Source organism: Carassius gibelio, chromosome A17 (genome assembly GCF_023724105.1).
Source record: "Carassius gibelio isolate Cgi1373 ecotype wild population from Czech Republic chromosome A17, carGib1.2-hapl.c, whole genome shotgun sequence".
NCBI lineage: Eukaryota > Metazoa > Chordata > Actinopteri > Cypriniformes > Cyprinidae > Carassius > Carassius gibelio.
The window spans coordinates 14,081,416-14,100,992 of record NC_068387.1 but is presented as its reverse complement, the minus strand read 5'-3'; the positions used below and the strand labels follow the sequence as shown (position 1 = coordinate 14,100,992).

General features: G+C 38.7%; 1 protein-coding gene across 1 annotated transcript in view; it reads right to left on the bottom strand.

The window, feature by feature from the left end:
* The window catches only part of ush2a (Usher syndrome 2A (autosomal recessive, mild)), a 194,376-nt gene that overhangs the window by 10,704 nt on the left and 164,095 nt on the right, over positions 1-19,577 (bottom strand). The window contains exons 57-62 of the mRNA XM_052530541.1: positions 18,750-18,907; positions 16,136-16,294; positions 15,868-16,030; positions 10,897-11,251; positions 1,694-1,921; positions 95-1,614 (exon numbers count right to left, since the gene is read on the bottom strand). Coding sequence (XP_052386501.1) covers positions 95-1,614; positions 1,694-1,921; positions 10,897-11,251; positions 15,868-16,030; positions 16,136-16,294; positions 18,750-18,907 — 2,583 coding nt within the window. The remainder of the gene's footprint in view (positions 1-94; positions 1,615-1,693; positions 1,922-10,896; positions 11,252-15,867; positions 16,031-16,135; positions 16,295-18,749; positions 18,908-19,577) is intronic.

Genomic DNA, 19,577 nt, shown 5'->3' with positions numbered 1-19,577 from the left:
CACGAATGCTAGGGTTTGCCTTACAATATACCATGCATGCCTGAATTCCCTTCCCCCGAGTAAACAGTGTTATTGCTGCTTGTTTGTATTTTACCTGGAGTAGGGCTTTAATGCAGTAAGGGAGAAACTTTGGCTCTGAAACGCACTGTGGTGTGAAGTGAAAATGAAGTGTTTCACATCGGGCTCAGCTGGGTCCCGTTTGTAAAGCGAGTAGTTGATGATGACCCCATTAGGTCGTGCAGGGGGGTCCCACTGCACCATAATGCTGAATGGCCCCAGAGCCTGCAGTCTGGGGGGAGCCACACCAGAGGGCGCCGAAGGCTGCGTCCTGGCCACAGTTGGCAGACTGGTAGTGGCTCCTTGACTGTTATTGGCAGTGATGGTGTAGCTGTATGTGATGCTTGGAAGTAAGGTGAAGTCATGGTAACGGGTGTCCATGCCAGTGTAAATGAGGCTCCCATTTCGACAGAGCTCGTATCCTATGATTACTCCATTGGGCTGGATGGGCTCTCTCCATGTGACCTCAACCGATTCAGGGCCCGTGACTTTAAGAGATGGAGCGGGCATCCCTGCGGGTGGTGCTTCTCTTGTCAGTACTGAAGTGGGTGAACTGGCAGTGCAGCCGCCATTGGTGCAAGCCATCAAGATTAGGATGTAGGAAACATGTGGCTGTAGATCCAAAACCTGTGCACTTAACCTTTTCCCTCGGTAGACCTCCTCATCTTCAATTTTGAGAATATACACCACAATCTCACCATTCTGGATGGATGGAACAGACCATGACACATTAAGTGAATAGGAAGTGACATTAGACACCCTAGGTGTCTCTACGTTGGCAGGGGCGGCTTCTAAAGTCCTGATCTGCGTAGGCTCACTGGTAACACACCCAGCAATGGTGCAGGCAATAACTGCGTAACTATAGAGAGTGTATGCAGTTAAATCCACATCAGTGTAGTTGAACACACTTGAGTCGAAGCTGAAATGGAAACCAACGTTGTCCCTCTGAATCCTGTAGGTCAGAAGAACACCATTGGGCTCCAAAGGAGGCGACCAAGCTATGAAGACTTCATTAGGCTTGCCCTCAACATGACTGACAGCCGGAGGAGCCAATCCTCTAGGAGGAGCTTGTTTGGTTTGAACTGTGAGCCACGGGCTATTAGTATATCCTGCCGCATTTGATACGCGCACTCGAAACTTGTACCTGCTCCAGGGCAGAAGGCCAGACATATTATAGGAGAAGCTGTTAGCCTGGGTGTCATTCTGGATGAACACAATCTTGGCTCTCATTGAGTCATCTTCATCATTCCGTACCCTACCGTCCTCTAGACTTACAGCCAGAACCTGGTACTGCAGGATCCTGCCATTGGGGTGGGCAGGTGGAGACCAGCAGAGCTCCAGGCTGCGGGATTGGACCTGCTGTACCGTAGGAGCCGGTTGAGAGGACGGGGCGGCCTCCTCGGTGGTTATGCGTTGAGGTGCAGTCCTTGTACAGCCCGCTTCGGTGCAAGCTTCGAGAACGAGCGTGTACACAGTGTAGGGTTCCAGACGGCGGAACAGGAACTGACGTGCAAGCCCACTGAACTCCAAGTTTTCCTCATTGAAGATATTGTACATCTGTGGAAATAAATATGTTACATGATGGCAGATTTTGGAGAGTGATATTGCAATGTTACCATCATTGAGAGGAGCATACTTTGATGACTCCATTTGGAGAGGCCGGTTCAGCCCAGTGTAGTAGCAGCGCTCGGCCATGTTCTCTCTTCTCCACGCTGAAGTTAGCCAGGCCACTTGGAGAGGCTTCAAGGGTCTGAACAGTGGTCCAAGGACTAGACACCTGACCTGCTCCGTTAACTGCTTCTACACGCACATTATATGTGGTGTATGGCTCCAACCCAAACACATGAGCCTGAAAAATGTTACCCTACAACACAAAAGACACAAATATAGTTAGCATATGTTATATACAGTGAGTATAGAAAAGCATCAACCTCCTTTAATATAATCAAATTTTGTTGCTTTGCAGCCTGAAATGAAGAAGATGGACAGTTTTCGTTTTATCCAGCTGTATTTACTCAGAGCAACTTATAACATACAAGTCAAAGACCAACATGTCAGGAAAAAAAAAAAAAACCAACACTGAATCACTGAGTTGGAAAAAGGATCAACCCTCTCCTAAAAATGACTTTTAAAGTGAAAGTGACATTCAGCCAAGTATGGTAACTCTCATACTCAGAAGTTGTGCTCTGCTTTTAACCCATCCAAAGTGAACACACACCGTGAACACACACACAGAACAGTGGGCAGCCATTTATGCTGCAGCAGCCGGGGTGCAGTTGGGGGTTCAGTGCCTTGCTCAAGGGCACCTAAGTAGTGGTATTGAAGGTGGAGTGTACATGCACTCCCCCCATCTACAATTCCTGCCGGCCCAAGACTCGAACTCACAACCCTTTGATAGCGAATCCTACTCTCTAACCACTAGGCCACGACTTGCCCAAAACTCAAATCAGGTGTAGCTAATGACCTTCTCAATGGCACACAAAGCTATTTGACTTTCAGCTGTGATCATTTTGATTAGCTCAGCCTGAAAAGAGCTTTCCTGGAGCATTTAAATCCATGGCAGTGCAAATGAAGCAAACAATCAACTATGGGTGGCAAGGCACTGTCAAAATGGTTGGCAGGGCTCTGTGGACAAGCACAACTTTATCCCAGTGATTATTTTCTATACCCACAGTACATAGCCATATTAGCATTATTATTGATCAAATTAAGTAATAAACAAAAAATACAACTTAATTATAGAATCTTTTTAATGCATTATTATCTACATAATACATCACGTAATGTATATATCAATAAATGCATTTTATACATTTTTCATGAATGCAGTTCTCATGAATAGATCAAGATTGCAAAGGTGGACAAAACAAAACAAAATCTTTTAAAATCACTATAAAAAGCCTAATCTGAAATGATACTTAAACAAAGGAATGCAACACTGTCAGCAGCATCCATGGCAAATTTTAGCTTTTTAAATAGATGTTTGCTTTTTAAACAGCAGAATTATTCATTGCTTGAAAATAAAATTTCTTTTGACCAGAAAAAAAACAGCACATAATTTTCACCATCAGCAATAAAACTACAGACCCATCTCTACTATCCCCATGCAGATATTTACAATCCAGTCCATTACATCGCTGGGAGGCATCGAAGCATTTAAAACACTACCTTTTTATGTGGTTGAAAAATTGAGAACATTTGGACTATAAACCAGCAAACATATGCACACTGTCAATAGAGACAGCTGCTTCATTTCACTTTATTTCAGTACAGAGACCTATATCCCGCCCCTAGATGGCAATGCTATCAAACACTTTCCTAAACACAGGCACCCAGACATTAACAAGCGGGCGCTCCCTCATCCAGGATACTCAAGGCAGCCATTAAAAAGCAACTGAGAGAATTGATTTTTGTTATAGATTTCCAAATAAATGTTTATGGCACAGATTCCTAAAATGAAAAGTGTTTAAGTTTTGATTAAGAGAATTGGTTATGCTGCCTTTTGGGATCCACCATACATCAAATTCTCAACATTACAGAATTATATATCTTATTTCTTTAATTTCTTAGTCAGGTATGATATAAAACACACACTTTAAATTCAAAATAATACAACTTGCTGTAATTGAGGCAGAAAGAGGCCTCACTGTTTTAAACATTAAAGAGGTTTCAGAGTCAGAAGCATATTTAGCGTTAGCTCAGGGAATCAGTCATTTGTAAAGGGGAAAGAAGTCTTTTAAAGCCCCTTTTCTTTCCTCTTTTCCTCTTTCAAATGAGCACAGGTCTCCCTTGTCTCATGAGCTGCGTACATATGTGTTATTTCCTGTGACAGCGCTGGGGGCTGCTTGGGCCAGGGGATGATTTTAATTAAGAATAACCATGTGGATTTGTCACAACAATTATGCTGATTAGATGAAAGTGAAGATCTCTGACCCTTCAAAGGTGTGGTACTGCTTCATTTGCATACAGTAGACATACTGTCCTGGCCTGCCACTGCTGACTTCAGCCTGAGCTGGATTTTATTAGTATCACGCTAAACAGCTTCAGGGTCCAGGAAATGCCTCATCAAAAAACATCAAATGGAGCCTTTGGTCATGTTTTAAGTAACCCACACTCAAACTCTGTCAGAAATGTATGAGAATTTTTGGCAGATAAAATGATGCACTGATGCATTTGGTTGTAAGCATTCATCTCTGAATATCCCTGAATGTCTAACATTTATTTTTTCATACACACAAAGATGACTGAATAAAATGCAAATTCTTCTCTACACTGACATTTTATAACCAACTAAAGGAAAGAAATTAATGGTGCACATTCCCTGTGCTATTAACAGACTGTTCATCCAGTAATTAAAATTCTGTCTTCTGTGGAACACAAAAGGAGGTATTTTAAAGAATGTTTCAAATTTTGTCCACACATTGAAAGTCAATGGGATCCAAAATAACAATAAACTCCACTGACTTTCATTGAATGAACAAATGTAATTTCAATCTTTTGTGTTATGCAGAACAAAAGGAAGTCATACAAGAAGTTGTGAGTAAATGATGACAACATTTTCAGTTTTGGTGAACTATCCCTTTAATACTAAAACCGCCCCATTGCTCTCATTCCTTCCAGCACCTTAGTTTAACTGTTGAGAAAGTCTACAGACTTCAGTGCATTTCAAAGAATTTTTCCATTTGTTCTGCCATACTAACAACTGACAACCAGTTCCTGAGATGCCTTGACAACTATTGATTATTTGTGGTTTAGATGTAAAGTCCTGTTCAAGCCAAACCTCAATCAGATGGAGGGCTCTTGAATCACTGAGCTGTTCTGGTGTCTGATGAAGGAAACCCCTCATGTGCAAACGCACACATACAGAAACAGATGAAAGTACCGTTTACCTCCTCTGAATGTGGCTGAGTGTGTATGACAATCAGGACTGTGAATGATGGAAGCTGTTTTCAGAAAATAAAAGCACACACGGTCAAGTATGCCACTAACTTAAGCTCTCCAAATAAGAAATTAGATTTAACAGGCTCTCTCAGAGTGTTTGCTTAGTACTACAATTTGAAAGCAGATTCTAGACAATGTAATGGCAGACTAAAGCTTTTTCAGTATACCGTTTGGTTAACTGTCCATTCAATATCTTCTATATTACAGAATAAAATAAATAATTCATTATTTAAAAATAAAACATATTATAAAAATAAAAAAAACTATATTATTTAAATATTTTGTATATATTATATCAAAAGTTTAAGTGACACCTATTGACATTTTTTAATCTTTCTGCTACACAAATAAAATACTAGTGTGTCAACAGCCTGGTCTGAAACTATGAATGCGATTAAAGTTTGTGAAAGCTCAGAGGAATCCACCAATCAGAACCCACAGACAGTCGAATAGCTCCCCTATGTGTGTCCTTTCAGCAAATGAGTACAGGTTCAACCAGGGCCCAAACGAGCTGCTCGCGGTTCTGCTCGGATCATTCTGCTCCACTTCAACAGTGTGTATACAGAGAGTCTACACAAAGACATGGTCCAACGCGCCATCATCATGTTTATGCACTCTTCAATGTGTTCTTAATGATAAACTAACAGATTGTTAACATGCTGCCGAAGTTTCAACCCCCTCTTTTTTTTCTGTGCATTTTTTAAACAATGTCCTTCATGTTAGAGTGGTAATAGGCAGCAGAAGGACATCATTAGAGCCATGGTTAAACTGTAATTTACACCATTAGGAAGGCAGGAGCAATTTTTATTGCCTAGTAAATTTCAGCTCTGAAATATTTGGACCATATGGCTCAATTTGTGTAATAACCTTAATTTCGTGCACCCTTCAGGTCCGCCTGCATCTCCGCTTGCCACTCCGACAGAGTCAGGCTTCTGTGCGCAAAAGGCAAAGCGTCTATAGAGCGGTGGTGGAGATTAATAAGGTGTCACGTCCTGTTTGGGTGAAGGCATTGGAACAGCAGCCAGATGGTATCTCTGCAAATGACTGTCAGGGGTCCTGATCTAATCAATAGGATGTATTAATACATCTCCCATCGCTGGGGTTCTCCTGGGGATGCTGAGCAACATCTGGAAAGATCAGGAGGGGGTTAGAGAGAGAGAGAGTAAGAGAGGCAGAGAGAGTGGTGGAAGCTACGAACAGAAAGCAGAGGAAAAAGGCGATAGCGTTGGGGGGAAGAGAAAGTGTGAAAGCAAAAAAAAAAAAAAAAAAAAAAAAAAGGAAGGAAGAGAGCAAGGGATGGAACAGGTCTGGTGCTGGCTGTGACTGGGCCTGCCTAATCTCTCATGTAGGCTTGATAAGTGTTCGGTAATGAGGGGCGTCTGCACACATGGTGAGGGAGGAAACTTTTTGCGGCTCAGACCGCCTGTGCTCTGTAGCCTCATTCAGTCCCGCCACCATGATGTCCAAATTAATCACACGCACTGGCACGAGGTACGGCACACGGCACAGCCAGGGATCAATAGAAGCCCCACCCACCCACCAAAAAAACAAAACAAAGGGGATGGCCATGCTCAGACCACAAAAGACCACAAGCTCTACTCTCTGCTAAAGCGCTACTCAGAAGCATCACACCATCTGCTCCACGATCTGACTCGCGTCCACATACTATGTGTCTAAGCAATGGTTTCTAAATCAAAATCAAATACGAAACATCTAGCACAAACTCCTTGGATTGATTTGTTAACTACAGCATGTTTACCTGACAGGATTTAACAATATGAATAACGACCCATATGTTTTTGCGTTTGCATTTGGTTTTAAGACATATTTTTGAAAAGTACTGTTTAGCATATTCCAGTATTGCTATCATTAAGACTGAAAATCTATAAAAATCCTTTCTGGTAATTTAAATGAAGCAGAAATAAAATAAATCCTAAATAACCTATTAGATGTAAAATAAGAAATAATTTGGCAACTAATAGAAATATGTTTAGTTTGAAGTACTAACATTTCTAAAACTAAAACTCAAATTATAAAACTTGAATATATATATATATATATATATATATATTAGGGCTGGGCAAGTTGTAACCATCTTTTCAGAATCGAGGGAGACAGAAATATATATACATATATATAAATGTGTGTGTTTGTGTCTGTAAACATTACAATATAATATAAAACATTACAATATAACATTTCTGTAATCTATACAGCCTACCAGCCAACAGTTTGTGAACAGTAAGATTTTTAATGTTTTTAAAGAAGTCTCTTCTACTCATCAAGCCTGCATTTATTTGATCCAAGGTACAACAAAAGCAGTAATATTGTGAAATATTTTTTAATAATTCAAATAACTTTTCTATTTGAATATATGGTCAAATTTAATTTATTCCTGGGATCAAATTACCAGCATCATTCATTACTCCAGTCTTCAGTGTCACATCCTTCAGAAATCATTCTGATAATGCTGATTTGCTGATTATCAATATTGGAAACATATCAGTAAACATTTTCAGTATTTTTTCGATGAAAAGAAGGATCCAAAGATTAGCATTTATGTGAAATAAAAAGCTTTTGTAACATTATACACCATATTCAAAAGCTTACAGTCAGTATTTTTTTTTTTCTTTTTGAAAAGAAATTACCGGTATAGAAATACTTATTTAGCAAGGATTCTTTAAATTGATCAGAAGTGATGACAAATACACCATTTTACAAAAGATTATTATTTGAGACAAAATTTGTTCTATTTTGTATCTATTTATCAAAAAACCTGAAAAAACTCTACTCAGCTGTTTTCAACATTATCATGTTTTTGTTTGTTTTTTTGCAGCAAGTTTCTGAAGGATTGTGTGACTGGAGTAATGATTTTACTGTTTTGCTGTACTTTGTGATCAAATAAATGAAGCTTGGTGAACAGAAGAGACTTCTTAAAAAAAAAAAACATTAACATGCTTCTGTTCAAAAACTTTTGACTTTAGGCAACTTTAATTTTTCTTTAATTTCTAGCTTTTAACTGGCTTAGAAATCTATAACTGCTGGACAATAACAAATAATAATGATTTGTTTATATAGTACAAACACTTTTTTTAGTCACATAATAAGGCAGAATATTTTCTATACTGTAATAAATGATATGTCAATCAGCACTGCATTGTTCATATACTTTATCACCTGCTGAAGATGAGTTGTAAAACCATATATTGTCGCAAGCATATATTAATGTCTTTGTGCTTCCAAAAGTGTCTGTTTTTCTGTGAAAACAACCTCTATGTGAACACATTTGACCAAAAATGTGTTAACACCACCACTGGGGTGGTGTTAGCGCAGTGGATAAGACACACGTCTGTGGTGTGGGAGACCCGGGTTCGAATCCACTGTGAGACACCAATGTGTCCCTGAGCAAGACACTTAACCCCTAGTTGCTCCAGAGGCATGCAACCTCTGACATATATAGCAATTGTAAGTCGCTTTGGATAAAAGTGTCAGCTAAATGAATAAATGTAATGTAAATGTAAAAAAGTGCGGGGGATGGATTTCCGTGATATTAAAAGTGGGGGGGACACATCCCCCGCGCAATCTACGCCCCTGATTATCTTTATATATATGAATAAATATTATAATAATAATATATATTATATTTTTATAAATATAATTATAATTATAAAAATATAATAAATATTAATAAATATATAATAAATATTAATATATATATATATATATATATATATATATATATATATATATAATACATATTAATCTATTAGTTATTTAGTTCATAGCTTCATAAAATGTACAGCTATTATTGAAATATAATATATAAAAATAAATTGATATAATATTCTTACTATAATACATTGCTTGTTGAGGATTTTTGTCAGATTTATAAGTGCATGTACTAGCAGCAATGACAAGTATTTTTTCTCTGCATAATCCTTCATTCTCAGACATGAAAACAACTTTACTCCACCAGAGAACATTAACCTGTAGCCACTCAACAGTTGGCAACAGCTGAATCAATATGATGCCCCACTGCAGGCCAAATATTGACATGGCAGCGGACAGCTGATATAGCACAAAGTCAGTGTCCAAAAAAAGATTTTGCATCGATGGATTATAAATGTAGCCGTGAGAAATAGAAATTGCACTAATGCCCACATGGCAGCTGTTATGCGATTGGGCAGTGTTTTCAGCAGATGACCATGGAAAAACACAGAGCAGTATGGGTGAATGAACCTTTATATTGTAAACTCCTTAATTTACATTACAAACAATTAGCCTGGTTCTATCTTCTAAAAATCAAAAACTGAATATACTAGTGCGATTTCTCAAGCAGCTTCAATAAGTAACGAAACATAATATTTATTCCCAAAATGCATTCTTATAAAATTTACACTATACATTAAATACTTTATAAAAATAAATGTTTTAATCATAAGTTCTATAAAAATGAAAAAAAAAAAAAATAAATTGCTAAATGATAAATTTGCATCAGCCATTAGATGGCAAGGGTCATAACTCAAGAGGGCTGAGGACACGTGGAAAATTAATTACAAGCTGATTAACTGCTATCTGACGTCACACTTCACCACTGAAGCCGACCTCTGGAGGTCAAGAAAACCTGAAAGGACTGCCAAGAGAATAGAAGTGGAACTGTAAATTACTCTGGGAGAAAAGAGGGGTGCTGATAAAAGGCCTATCCTGGACGACGTTCATTAATTGCTATCAAAATAATTAATTTGTCTATTAAGCAGGCATCTATCTGGTGCTCTGTGGGAGAAGCTGAACCCCTCAGTGGGTCCTGGATTCTTTCCCCTATGGTGTTGTTGCTATCAGGGGGCAAGCTGGATCTGTTCACACTTGTTTTAAACAGGAGCTCAAGCTGAAGCCTTTAATTTGGCCATGATGCAGTCGGGAGCATCTGCGAGGAAAGCAGCACATTATTTTTCCTAGGTGTCAAACATGAATCACAGCAGCTACTTTTATAGGTGAAGACATCAGCGGATGAGGAATCTGTTTAAACATGCGAGCAATGGGCTGATTGCTGATTAATGATCTCAGACAGATGCTGATTCTGGAGACTGGAAATTTCAGGAGCTGAAGCTGAACATAGAACTAAAAGCAGTTGCAGACAAAAACACAACAAAGGTTTAACGCATACTCAAAGTAGGCTCAAAATAACTCGAAATTATAAATCTAACCATACTTAACTTTAAAATGAACTATAATTTCAGTTCAAGATTGCAGGATTTTCCTTGCATTTTGTCAAGCATTTGAAATGTTTATGAATTTACTGTTCAAAGGTTTAGTCTGTAATATCTTTTTTTTAATTATTTTAAGCTTACATTACACTTATCAAAACTGCATTTACATGATCAAAACTATACTATAACAGCAATATTGTAAAGCATTATTGCAATTTAAGATAAATGTAATCTATTTTAATATCTTTAAAAAAGTTTTTTTGTCATCCTAGAATGACAAAGCAGTAATTTAAATTAAAAAAAAAAACTTTGAAACAATAGTCTATACAATTTATTCATTAAATATTGTATGTTAATATTTGTTCTGTGTAATATATTGTTTTGTGTTTCATTATTAATACACTTTACTGAAGGGTCTACAATAGGTAGATGTGACAAAATGACTACAGCTTTTAATGTGTTTAATATCTCTTTGTGTTCTTTGATGTTATTTCTGTTGTTTCTTTAATTCTGGTTTCTGTCTAATAATGGGGAAAAAAGTGTTGCCTTTTTATTAATTTGATAGATCGGTGTAAAATCTTTTTTTGAGGGTGCTATTTCATGGAACATTACTCAATCGTCTTGCTTCTTTGCAGATTCATTTATAACTTCTCACAGAATGTATCAAATTGATGGGAGAAATGATTGTTACCAGAACTGTAAGAGCAGTAACAGTTGTGGAGTTGAACGTAGGATCATTGGGTAGTTTCTGGTACACCACTCTGTACTTGGAGATCACTCCGTTTGGGATGCTAGGCTGGGTCCAGGTCAGCAGAAGAGAGTAGGCACTGGCAGGACGGGCCGAGGGTGCGTCCATTCCCTGCGGTTCTGCCTCTAGTGTTCGGACGGAGGACCAGGAACTGGAGGCAGAGCCTTTAGAGTTGTCTGCGGTGACTTTGTATTCATATTCACTGAACGGTAGAAGGGAATCTGAGGCATCCATGAATTCTAGGGGACCTTCTGCCCAGATGAACACCAGCAGCTCCTCCTGAGTTCCAGTTGGCCGTCTGGAAGAGACAGAATTGTGATAACATGAAAAAACTAAAATCCTTCTTATAATGAAAGACAGGAAAAACATGACAAAAGACACAAAGTATCTTCTTTAAAGACCTTTCAAATGTGGTTGCAGTTAAAAATGAGGCCCCAAAACAAACAAACGGGGGAAGGATGCAGAGATGAGGAAGAGCACACAGAGAAGCATGAGGAGCAGGGGAAGAACGCTGGGCTTTGCTCAAGCTTCGTTAATTCCTCCACATTAGAGGCCTGGCTTCCATGCTGCTGAAGAAAATGACATTCACTCCTCTAATGTGGCCCCTGCCGGCCCCACTCGCACCGTAACTGCCTAATCTCACCCACTGCATTAAAATAAAGCCAAACAGAGTCTGGCAGGGGAGAGGAACGTCTCACACCATGGCGCTAAACTACAGCACACAGCTGCGATCAGCTGTCTTTTCCACACACAAACAGACACTGCATCTGGAACACTTGTTGTCTTTTTTTCATCCACTTTTCTACCATTGGTTAAAAAATGTAGGTAAAGTTATTTATCTTCTTTTTATATATATATATATATATATATATATATATATATATATATATATATATATATATATATATATATATATATATATATATATATATATATATATATATATATATATATATATATATATATATATATTAAGACATCCCACTATGAATTTTTCAAATTAAATGGCAAATGTTTGCTGCTGTGCCTTTTAACAGACATCCACTTCATATCTAAAATGAGAATCAGGACTTCTTCACTTACACAATGCTTTAAAATACAAACTTTCAGCCACTCTTTCATAACTCCAGGCACGTGCACAGGTGGGGCTCAACCTGTGCAGAGCACATGCCCCCTTTCCCCTTACACTCTGAAGTGAACCTTTTTTGTGGTGTTTTTTTTTCTTCATTTTTTATGCCTCTCAATACATCAATGCTATTAATCACCCTTTATGTCCGTCTGTTTTTAAAATATTTAGCTAATGAAACATCAAATACAGCTTCTGACTAAAATCTTGTTGGACCCGCTCAGACTGTCAGTAAAACCTCATAACTCCACCCCCTCTGTCTTGATTGAATTAACTGAAGCTCCCGTGCCCGGCACAGCAGCTGAACGAAGTCTTGCAATGGTAAAGATCTTCTTGTTTGAATAAGTACAGTGTTTTATTTACATAATGAACACTATGTCTTTAAAGGCTCACATCTGAGGTATTTGAGGTCTGAGACAGGTGGAGGGCTAGCATTTGCCATAGTCATAGCCAATAGCCTAACAATTACACTAGAATAGCCGGTGCATAAAGACAGCAGCCTAGCAATTCATCTTTAATTAAATGAGATTTTCCAACAGGAAAAACTGAGCACCCATACAGCTACAACAAGCTTTGTAACATGGTGATTAAAATGTGTTTTAATGACGAATTAAATGCTCATTGTTATTAATAGGAAATAAATCTAAAGCTTTTGAGACTATTATTTTATTATTTTAATTATATATATTATTTCATTTAATTTGTCATTAAGATGTGACCAATTAAAAAAAAAAAAAGGTTTGTGCATGGCCCTGTATAACACTAGGATTCATTGGACAGAAATGTAGGGCAGCTGGTGCTACACACAGCCAGGAAGAGTTTTCCAACATTTTAAAATGAAATATCTATCGTATCTATCCTATACTTTCCTCCATATGAGGTCAAAAATCCAGAGACATTTCAGTTGATTAGTTCCAATTCAATCTATTTGCATATCAATAAATCAAACTCTTTTATTAAAAAAAAAATCAACAAGAATTTGATTTATCATGATATGACCCATTTCAGAAGTCCAGCATCTTGAGGCTGTAACAATATAAGGAGTTATAACCTCATAAATGCTTTTATTGTCTCACCAGCATCTGCAGCAACTGAATGCATGCAATATGAACATAATGTATTCATAGGAACTGATTTACAATAATTCTGTACAGCAGCCAAGGACTATCCCAGGTGGGATTCTCCTGTGTAATATAAGTTAAACGCGTGGAGGACAAACATCCCTGAGGAGGGGACACTCACTTCACAATCTCAGATAACCTCCAGTGAGCTGAATACATACACAATAGCACATTAAACCGATTACATTTAGCGCAGTGCTGATCACCGGTATTAAGATGAGCAGATAAAATAATACACCAAGTCCTTTAAGCCACGAGTGAATTCTCTGCCCCCTGAATGTGATGTATTTGCCAGAGTTTATCCCGCTTCCAAATCAGGGCTAAGATGAAATCCAGTCATGCGTTTGTCAGAATGTACCGGCATCTGTGACTATGCTAATGGTATTTTCCTAAGATTTATGCAGGCTTAGACTGATCTGACCGTGCATATGAATGACACTGGTCAACAAGCCACATCGCCCTTGACTAAAATCTTACCCTGTTGCTAACACACACACAATCATACTCGCATAGAAGCTGTAAACACTGTTTTTGCTGCCATCCAAGAGTGAAAACATTGGGAAGACATCTCGACATATGGTCTAATCCGATCATTGTCTGGAATCCTTCAAGTCAAATCTGAATGGTTTAAATTGGCCTTCACAATGTGCAGCAATAAAGGTTCAAACACGGCTGGCTGTGTTGTTTGTGAACATAAGGGCAATGATGGCAGCGTAATGATAGAGTTAGCTACTCCCCGGCGCATCGCTCTCCGTTCTCCTTGAAGAATTCTTCTGTAACAGTAGAGTAAAGCATTCTGATGTGATCGTGCCATGTCAGTCTTAGCTTTATTTCCTCTGTGCGGGGTGCAAGCATCATGACATTCTGTTTCATATTGCTCTCAAACTGTTCTGAATGTGCCTGGAATATTCAAAGTCAGCAGGGCAATGTCATCTTCCATTCAGAGCTGCCGATCAGCCTCTCTCTCTCCCTCTTGTTTGCGCTCAGATACCACAGTCACTGATATCCACATAAGCACTCCACACTCCATTCAGCATTTTCCTGCTGTCAGTTAGACAGGAAGTAGAGAGGAAATGTTGAAAAGTGTAACCAGCAGTGATTGGCCTGTTCACCTCAAGGTCACAGCATAATTACTTTTCTGTTCGACTACGTTTCTGGCTTTCCTTTCAAACATTCCCTGACATAGACTCACATGCACATACACATTTATCCCCATGCAAGCTCTGCTCTGACATTAGTCTGACAGCATCTCTGTATGGAAGTGCATTTGCAGAGATTGAGAGAGAAGTGTTAATAAATAGTATTGGGTTTCATGTCCACAGAGCCAAAATGCGTCTTTAAATGTCCCTATGCTGATGGAACCAACTTTATTCAAGTACCGACAACTAGATGTCATGCTAATATAGCATACTTTGAATATTCTGTTCTTATTCTGATGATTCTTGATTTCCATCAAATTTTTAATGATTAGTCTGTTTTTCCCCCTCATTGACATTTCTGTAGCTCAAAAAGTACAGCATGGTACTAGCGCCAAAGTTATGGGATCAATTGCCAGACAATGTGTGAATGGAAATGCTGAATTATCAGTGAACATTTCTGTGCCAAATGTCTCTTTCCAAATGTCTTGTACAAAGCTTTCGAACCTAGTGGTTCATGATGGAACTGCAGGGGACTTAAAAAAGATTGTGACAGAAACAGCAATGCTAAAGAAAATTCTAATAATATATATATATATATATATATATATATATATATATATATATATATATATATATATATATATATATATAAAATGATTAAAAATCTATTTAATTTTTTAATACATCATTGTAATATTTAAAATAAAACATTAATATTAAATTCTATTCTGATTTATACAAAAATAAGTCATTAAATGTTTCATTATATGTCATTATATTTATTTATACCATGGACTGTCTGAATACACAGCTTTGATTAGGTCTGATTCATCTTCAATTCCGTATATTAATATGTTGCTTTCATTGATGCATACACACAAAGAGAGAGAGAGAGAGAGAGAGAGAGAGAGAGAGAGAGAGAGAAAGAGAGAGTTGACAGTGTGTGTGAATTACCTACATCTGCATTTCTCTCTACAAACATTGAAGCTGTGTTAATTTACACACAAAAACTGTCATTTCTCTCTCTCTCCCTGTCTCTCGATCGATAATTAATTCAAATAAATGCTATAATACATTCCAATAAATGTGGGCTTACTGCACTAATTTATATCTTTGTCTCATTTGAATGGGGCAAAATGATAGAGCTAACGAGCCATAACTGACGAAAATAACTCCCTTCTGGTCAAATATTGTGCTGCAAACATCATTAATAGTATTAAGTTGTTAATGCTGGCAAATGACCATAGTATAAGCTTTGTGTCGCCTGGTTCTTGGCCTCCAATGCATTATCCCATACTTAGATGTTGCAATTTTCAAAATCAGGGGGTGATACAGTAAGTAAATATTTAGGCTGTACAGATTAAGTTTACAAAATGACCCTGTTCTAGGAAACAGACAACAATGGGTACTGAGGTACAATTCTACAGCCTATCAGACAAACATCCTGATGACCGAGTGTGTAGAATGATGAAATCAGTCTTATGTTGTGCAGTGTTGTTGTTCGTATGTGAGAGTATGTGCTCTGTACCTGTATATGAAGTAGCTAGTGATGAGGCCATTTGGTTTGTTTGGTGGACTCCAGCGGACCTCGATAATGGCCGCACCGGCAGCTGTGAGAACTGGAGGGTCCTGAGCTAACGGAGCAGCTTCCGGGGTCCGAACAGACACCCCCTGTCCTACACCACAACCATCTGCAAATATTTAAATTAAACCATTTGATACATAGTTAAAATCACAACTAATACAACATATTTAAACAGAGAGAAATGACAAATTGTAAATATGTTTCTTTGTACCTGGCTGACAGGCCTGTATTTGAATGTGGTAAATGGTGTAGGGGTCCAATCCTTGCAGTAACAGGAAGTGCTCTGGTCCAGCAGGGCGGATGAGGGGCCGCTCAGTGCCCGCATTGAGCAGGACATTATATTCCAAAGGGGCACTTGAATTATATACACCTTAAAGGAAAACAGAAATATAAAGTATATTTACTTGTTTTTATCAACTGATATCCAATCTCATCTCATTATAAGCAGAAACATGATAGTTGAAATTTGAAACCAGGGTTGCCAGGTTTTCACAGCAAAACCCGCCCAGTTGCTACTCAAAACTAGCCCAAAATGAGCCCAATCACTTTTCAGGGGCGATAAAATATATATATTTTTTTTGCTGGGGTTCCCCAGGTAAAAATGTCATTGCAGGGTTAATATCATGTTATTGGGGTCGCTTCAACTCGCGGACATAAAAACATCCTGTGGCAACAGTGTAAAAGTAGCCCAATTCCGCTGGAAAACCGCAGACTTCGCAACACAAATGCAACCATTTACTAAACCAATAACTAAACTGACATGCTAACTGAAAAGATTAGTGCCAATCCACCAAGAAAACAACACACACTCAGCTCACCCAGTCCACAATCACAATATACGAAGAGCCATATGTACTCATAATACAGTGCAAGTACTGACATACAGCGGATCTGACACTTTAGGAAGCTTCGCCCTTGATTCAACATCCTACTGGGCAAGCAAGCACTTCCCCCGTTCCGTGTATCCCACCACTGTCCAAAACACACAGACACGCACACAGTCTTCAGTAATGCATTTGAACTAAAGAATGTAGAGTCCCGGCATCCACACTTTGTTAATATTCCCATCACTAGCGTCTTTCATAATTTACGGCAACTGGAGGATGATAGGTTATTCAACATTTATGAGACCCAAGATGTATTCAGAATGGGCTGATTATCTTTACAAATGAAAAAGTTAAATTATTCAACTTCCTTCATTGCGTCTCCCTGAGCAGATGTAGTCTTTTGCCTTAGACGCAAAAACCCGCTGGAATTAGACGGCGCTTTGATCAAAGCTTCCTGCCTGAGAAGTTCAATCGCACAGGTCCCTAAGTTCTATTATTTACAACTAATCACTGACTTTGGAGTTTTTGCACTTTCAACATGAATGAGACTCTAATAAGAAATAATGGCACAAAGGAAAAGAAAAGGAACATGCTATCAGATCTGATCCATCAAGCACAGGTGCAGCTTTAAACCGTGCCCGTTTCTGCATTCGGACTTAACCAAGCGTGAGATATTGTAGTTTGAAGCCATAGATTTTTTGCTCGCCTCTCTCGGAATGTAAAGTCAATAAAAGATCTGGTGTATGTAAATATTTTCTTTGGGTATCAGGGCTGTTTAAGAGCTCTTATGGTGTAATTGAGGTTGTTTAGGGGGATCCTCTCAAAGGAGAAAGGCATAATGGGGCAATAATAGCAAAAGATGGACCATCTGAGGCAGACAATCAGGACCGCTTGAATGTAGTCTGTGAAATCACTCTTGAGTGTGTGAATATTAACGCACACGCTTTAACATTCACTCACCCACCCACTCATACCTTCTTGAGGGAAAACAAATAAAGAGCATGCAAATTCACTTTGGACACATGACCAGGTGAACACATACACAGCTCTGACATGCAAAGGGTAGATGCTGCACATATGTGCTCTCTTGCATATACGTGCAGCGGGTGGGCTGGATAGATGCTGCAAGCACGTATAAGAGCAGTCTGGGGTGCTTGAGTCTTTGAACTACCTCATCTAATACCACAGGGTGAAAGAGAAGGAGAGAGAGAATTTGCATTTGCTCTCCATGTGGGAGAATGTTCAGTCCACATGCACATCGGCATGTGCAGAAGTTCCTGAAATATTATTAATCTTCATTGCTCAAAATTTGAAGGAATATTAGCTGTGGGTATAGCACTGTTTTATAAACGTTTTACAAAATAACCAAGGCATTTCAACAATATCTTATCATGATACTTCCTCATCCAACTTCCACTGATTTCTTTACACACTTGGGGTTCATTCTTTCCACATACTGTAAGTGTACATACTCTTTCCTCTATGCTCTATTCGTGGTTACTAATCCATTCAGTTAATCCACAACCAAGAAGGCTGGAATGTCACTAAATATATATACAGTTAACAAGTAAAGAAACCTATGTGTGCTGTCGTTTGAGTGGGTGCACCAACATGCATGTGATCAGCATTGGTACACCACATCCAATACCTCAAATTCACCTAAACTCCACAGCAACAGTGGAATGAATGGGACAGGATTGGACAGTGATGGGAGAACACACGCAGGTGAAGGGCAAGCGCATCTCAAACAACTCTCCCCTAAATCACACTAGGTAGTAAAAGCTGTCACTTAGGTTTGAATGTTAATTGATTGGTGGGACCCATCTACGTCCGTCCCGCCCTGATGCATGTACACTACGATCATGTTAAATTACACACACCGCCACTCGTAAATCCCTGCCTGTGTGCCTTCACTCTCGCAGCCCGAGCAGGGATAAATCAGCCTTGCATGAGTGCGAAATAGAGAGGCTACATAGCGCATTAGCTTGTAAACATTACCTGGGGGTGACCAGGCAACAAAGATGGAGCGAGGGCCACGGAGGCTGACATTATACGGAGGAGGAATCCTTTCCGGGGAGGAGATGGGGGTCTGAATGACGTATCTGTCACTGAGAGTGCTCCCGCCGCTGGTGTTGGCCTCCAGCTCGTACACATATCTGTGAAGCCAAGAAGGATAGGAGAAAATAAGTCAACTGCAAAACTAAATTATGCTTTTAGCTTAAAAGTCTCCTGTCACAGAAGTTAAATTTGCCTCTGTTTCAAGGATTCTCCATTTCAGGTGGGAGACAATGCTACGGTTAAGTATTCATTGTGTGTGAGAGAGGCGGGTGCATTGACTCTGCCATTAAGCCATGTCTTTCACAGAGGATGTGCGTCTTTCATTGGAGTCCTCAGAATTGATGCATGAATGCCGGTGTAACAAACCAAATTTTATTTCAAATCATGAATGCAAGCTAAAAATAATCGCACAGCTAGTCCAGAATGATGCGCTGAAAAAAACAAAAAGCTGCTTGATTGTGTGAGTGGTGTTTTATACATCACTACACTATTTAACACTCTGTTCTGCATGCAAAATTTTGCCAAAATTTTACGGATGTTAATAAAAAATAGTTAGCAACTGTAAAGACTGTAAAATAAACTGCCAGTTTTTCAAACAAAATGAATTTAAAAGACAACTTTTCAAAGAAGGTTTCACTAAAACGACTAAAATATAAACACACAAACCTATCTAAAACTAGTCAGCTACAGACCATCATGAAATGTACAGTTTTGTTTTTCATGTAAATAGAGAAAAGAAAAGGCTCAGATGACTGAGCCATAGAATTC